This window comes from Montipora capricornis, chromosome 3, assembly GCF_036669925.1.
Source record: "Montipora capricornis isolate CH-2021 chromosome 3, ASM3666992v2, whole genome shotgun sequence".
NCBI lineage: Eukaryota > Metazoa > Cnidaria > Anthozoa > Scleractinia > Acroporidae > Montipora > Montipora capricornis.
In genome coordinates this window covers 73,806,449-73,811,448 of record NC_090885.1, presented here as the reverse complement: position 1 = coordinate 73,811,448, position 5,000 = coordinate 73,806,449, and the positions used below count along the sequence as shown (strand labels likewise).

The 5,000-nt window shown below is 37.1% G+C and overlaps 1 protein-coding gene across 1 annotated transcript in view; it reads right to left on the bottom strand.

Annotated features, from left to right (window-relative positions):
* LOC138044041 (U5 small nuclear ribonucleoprotein 200 kDa helicase-like) overlaps nucleotides 1-5,000 on the bottom strand; it is a 49,345-nt gene that overhangs the window by 34,460 nt on the left and 9,885 nt on the right. The window contains exons 10-13 of the mRNA XM_068890634.1: nucleotides 4,714-4,887; nucleotides 3,599-3,892; nucleotides 2,700-3,134; nucleotides 1,581-1,762 (exon numbers count right to left, since the gene is read on the bottom strand). Coding sequence (XP_068746735.1) covers nucleotides 1,581-1,762; nucleotides 2,700-3,134; nucleotides 3,599-3,892; nucleotides 4,714-4,887 — 1,085 coding nt within the window. The remainder of the gene's footprint in view (nucleotides 1-1,580; nucleotides 1,763-2,699; nucleotides 3,135-3,598; nucleotides 3,893-4,713; nucleotides 4,888-5,000) is intronic.

Here is a 5,000-nt window from a genome sequence, read left to right as displayed (position 1 = left end):
CTTATAAAAGGGAGGCATACTCTGTGGCTAACCAGCTCATACAGTAGATAGAAGGCCTGCCCCATGGCTGGCAAAGGTCTACAATGTTTGTACATACAGCTGTACACCACTTACATGTATCTCAGACTTGTAACTGGGTCATCAATAGCAGCTGACTTATTAAACTGTTATCTGAACTATTATATTCATGGCATCTGACAGGATGCGGCGATGCGGATCCGCATAATTCACTGAAATCCGCATCTTCCGCATAATTCCGATATTTTCCACAAAAAACAGAAGAAATATCTGATATTAGTGATAAAGCAGCTCCTTAACATCCTCAAAAACATAAAAGCCGAAGAAATTGACTGTTTTGAAACACTTATTTTCCTGAACATTGAAGAAAACACACCATTTCGTTCGCAAGATGAAAGTTCGTAAGAAAGATCGTAAGCAGTTTCCGCGCATTTTTTCACCAATGAGCCTGGACACTAGTTTTTGTTCCTACAATGCTTTCCATTGGACGAGAAACAGTTACACTTCAACAAATGACGTAACTGATAAGAAACTAAGGGCGCGTTCGATTGACCGTATTCCGGAATAGGATTACATGGAATACAAGTTAGAAATCCTTCGTTTTTACGGAGATTCACATTAAAAATGTCGAACACCTGCTAAAATGGTATTTTAAACATATCTTTATTATCCTTGTTGCTTCAAAACGCCAGACATACCGTTTTGAAATCATCACTTCATGTATTCTTATTCCGGAATACGGTGAATCAAACGCACTTTAAGTCAATGATCGAGGGAATGGATCGCGCTCCAAAGGTATTACAGTTTTGCTCCATTATCTCCAAATTGAAACAAAATTCATGATGAGAAACAAAATAATTTTTTATCGCTTTATTTATTTTACCAAAAGTTGCGGGAAAATCCCAACTGCTAACCCTTTTATTTCAACGGTGAAAGCTGGTCGCAAATTGATGACTCCTCCATGTAATTTAATCACAAAGGGCAAAAATTCAGTCACAAATGCGATTGTATTGGTTGCAATTTCGATTACGGATTTACCGTAAGCATGTAAATACATTGGACGGGCCTAATTATTAGTTTTATAACTTGTTTAAGTTTCCGCATAATCCGGTGTAATTTCCGCATAATCAACGCATGTTTCCGCATAATATGGCCAAAAATTTCCGCATAATCTTTAATTTTTTTCCGCATCCTATCAGAAGCCATGTATATTGGGGAACAATCAGCAAGAGGATGGCTTGAAATTCCAGGTTTCTGAGAACTGGTAAACAATACTCGCATGTTTCTTCCTTCACATTTTAACTTAACTCTTCTGTAAAAATGTACCGAAGTACTACAAAATTTAATGTGAACCCTGAGTTTAATAAAGCTCCTCCGAATCTCTGATCCTTCATTCCATTTTCTTCCCTGGGAAATGCCTGCTTTCAAGACAAAAATCATCTTTCAAAGGAAAGACCAAAGAGAAAAAATGGCTGCTTTTGGTTAGCATGGTTTATAAACTAAAATGAAAGCATATAACTGCACATTAAAAGGAAGCAGATTTTGAAGCCTCGATAGCATACCTTAGAACTTCTGTGCTTGCCGAATCTTCCCTCAAGAAAAGTCCTAATGTGTCCCTCTCAAGACACAAATCTCTGATGGCTCGAGCAGTTTTGCTTGTTTCTTTTCTGGAGTGTACAAATATAAGCACTTGGTTCTTTCCAGCATGTTCAATAACTTTTTCATACACAATATCATTCATCACCTGAAAGCATACAATGTACATAATTCTGTAACTGCTTCAACCTGCCCAGAGTACCCCCAAAGTTCCTATTGCATCACAATACAGTGTACTTTTCACTTATTTTGAGCTTGAGGGTTTGACTGCACTGCCCACAAAATAATAAATGAAATGGACAAGTGATCCTCACACCTATCAGGACAATTTGTCTCTTACGAACACCTTAAATTTTTATATAATTTACACATTTACCACATAAAAATAAGTTAAGCAAATGAAAAAATAAAGGATCCCTAACCTACATGAACATGTATGATACGGCCTAAGAAAACTGTGACAGTAAACGGTAAGATGATATATTTTTCTACACATGCCTGGGAAACCAAACCAGGAAGTTGCATGGGGCATGCTGTTGAATCATGGCTTGAGATTGCGACCAATACAGTTGCATTTGCAACTGAATTTTTTCCCTTTGCGACTTAAATATCCGGAGAAGTCGCAGATTTCCTTTCACCTTTTCTTTTTTGAAACAAAAGGGTTAGCAGTTGCCACTTTGCTGCTTCTTTTGCAAAAATAAAGAAATGACAAAATTTGTTTTGCTTTACAGCTGACAACACAATGCAGTGCATTGATTTTGCAATTAAATTTTCGTATCTTGTTGCAAAATTGCGACTGGATTTCTGGTAGTAAAGAATTCTCTGCTCTCTCAAATCCCATAATGCACCTCTTTTACCCCCCAAAAATTTACATAGGCATTGCTTTCGATTTCTCTTGGGACAGCTTCATGTCCCAAGAGAAATCTAAAACAATGATTATGCAAAATTTTGAGGGGTAAATGAGATGCATTATGGGATTTGAGAAAGTAGAGAATTAAAGAAATTTCTCTCATCAAAACATCTCATCTCAGAGTCAGTCCATACTGACATTACCTTACAGCAAAAATTGAACCCAGAAAACAAACCTGCAGTCTTTTAATTGGTTTTTTTTCAGTAACACCAATGTACTGCTGCTCTAGTGGAACAGGTCTAAAACTGTTATCAAAGAAAAACAGACCCTTGGCAGGGTTGACACGCATGAAGGTTGCCACATCTTCATAATTTGGTAAAGTTGCACTCAATCCCACCAGACGAACCAGTTCTTGAGTCGTCTCTATCTGTCGGATTGTGCGTGAAACCAGTGACTCCAGCACTGGCCCACGATCATCATGAAGCAGATGAATTTCATCAATGATGACGAGTCTTACAAGTTGGGTGAATGTTCTCTCTCCTCCCTTGCGTGTAATAATGTCCCATTTTTCTGGAGTACAGACAATCACTTGAGTACTGTTAATCTGTTCCTTGTTCATATTGTGGTCTCCAGTCAACTCTGATACAGTTATCCCATATGTACTGAGCCTCTGTCAAAAGTAGGAAGACAAGATTAATTAATCATACCCATGATAACCAAATACCAATCGATAACATGGCCTGAAGATGTGTATACAGGTAACTGCCAACTTAAAAACTGAAAATTACTGTAAGGAAAATTACTGTTCTTCTTTCAGCAGAGATTAAGCCTGGATTATTCAAAAGGTCCACTGGACAAAATAATACAGTGTAAGTGCTATAAAAACCACATTACCAACAGGACATTGATTTACAATGTATCCATCAAATAGTGATATCCACCCGTCACAGGGCTGGTGATAAGACACTATCCACAGGTAAGGAATGAGGCAGAGCCAGCTTTAAAACAACTGACAAAAGCAAGGTAGACATCTTGTTTGCCCTTAGCTAAAATACACTATACAGTATTAATTTTGGTTGCACTAAAAAATAAGGGGCACCAAACACAGAGTCACATAAAGACATGATACCTCACCTTGGTAAAATTGGCAACCATCTCCTGCACAAGAGATTTCATGGGAGCAACATAAATGGCTTTAAATTCTTCCAGGTTGATTGTTCCATCAAGATTGATGTGCTTGCCGATCTCCCTCAAGATTGTCAACAAAGCCACATTCGTCTTACCCGCACCAGTCGGAGCACAGAGCAACAGATTTTCATCAGTGTTAAGAGCAGAATTACAGAGTCTACTTTGGATTCTGTTCAAAGCATCATAACCTTCAAAGGCTGGCTGGGCATACTTTGGTAAGCTTGTGATGGGAACACGTTCCTATTAAAAATAATACAGTCAACCTGAAACTTAAAATTATAGATTTTTTTTCCTCTCCACATTTTACTTCACAAGATCATAGTTTACTACATGTATGCATGTTTTGCCTTTTTATAAAAGTTCCAACAGTTTTATTTTTTCACACACTTTGCAACTGAAGATAATGTTTGTGACATTGAAACAAGTCTTAAGGTTAAGGTTAAGGTTTAGGACATAATAATTTATTAAAATCTGGATCATTGGATAATGCAATTCGAGAGTTTTGATTGGCTAAGCCTTCATGGGTTATGAGCCATTATAACATGATCTACAGCATATGCGTGATTTTTTGGGCCTTTTTATTTTTATTGTAGTCTAGTTTTCTATATTTTGGGGGCATCTTTAATAAAACAATTATTCCACTCACGCTTGTTGGATATGAGATGATTATAGCCAACTCAGCGCTACGCGCCTCGTTGGCTATCTATCATCTCATATCCAACGCAAGCTCATGGAATAATTGTTAAAGTTAAATATACCGCACATATCACAGTCTCATGGCAGTTTACAGTTAATTTCCTTCTCTAAGGTGAGTTTTCAGACGTCAGTTCACAAATTAAAAAATAATATCTCAATATTATTGTTTTTTAAATAATTATTAGTATAGTATTCTCCATACAGATTTTTTAACAGACATGTTCCATGCATATTTCTTGCAATTCATTTTATACCAATTTTGTGGACTTGACAAACTCAAGGTGAAAACCAAGGAATCATCTTGGTTTCTTAGAAACATCAAAAGAATTACTCTTTAATAGTAGTTAATTTTTTTATGCTCTTACCTCTCCTGCCTCATATGGTTTAGGCTTTAATGCTGGCACATGAACCTCTTCATAACCCTTTCTCTGCTTCCTGAATGAACCATCAGGAAGTTGACATCTCTTGTTTGCCATAAGATGGCTTCCATCTTTGAAGGAAAGATCTTCCAGGTCCAGTATTTTTCGACTCCCCCGTGTCTGTGACAGAGCCAAAGTAATTGTCAAACAATTTTGGCTACATTCCAGAAAAACTAAGTTGCAAGTGCACTAGAGGATTATTGAGAAGAAAATAGGGACCATATAAACCTGCA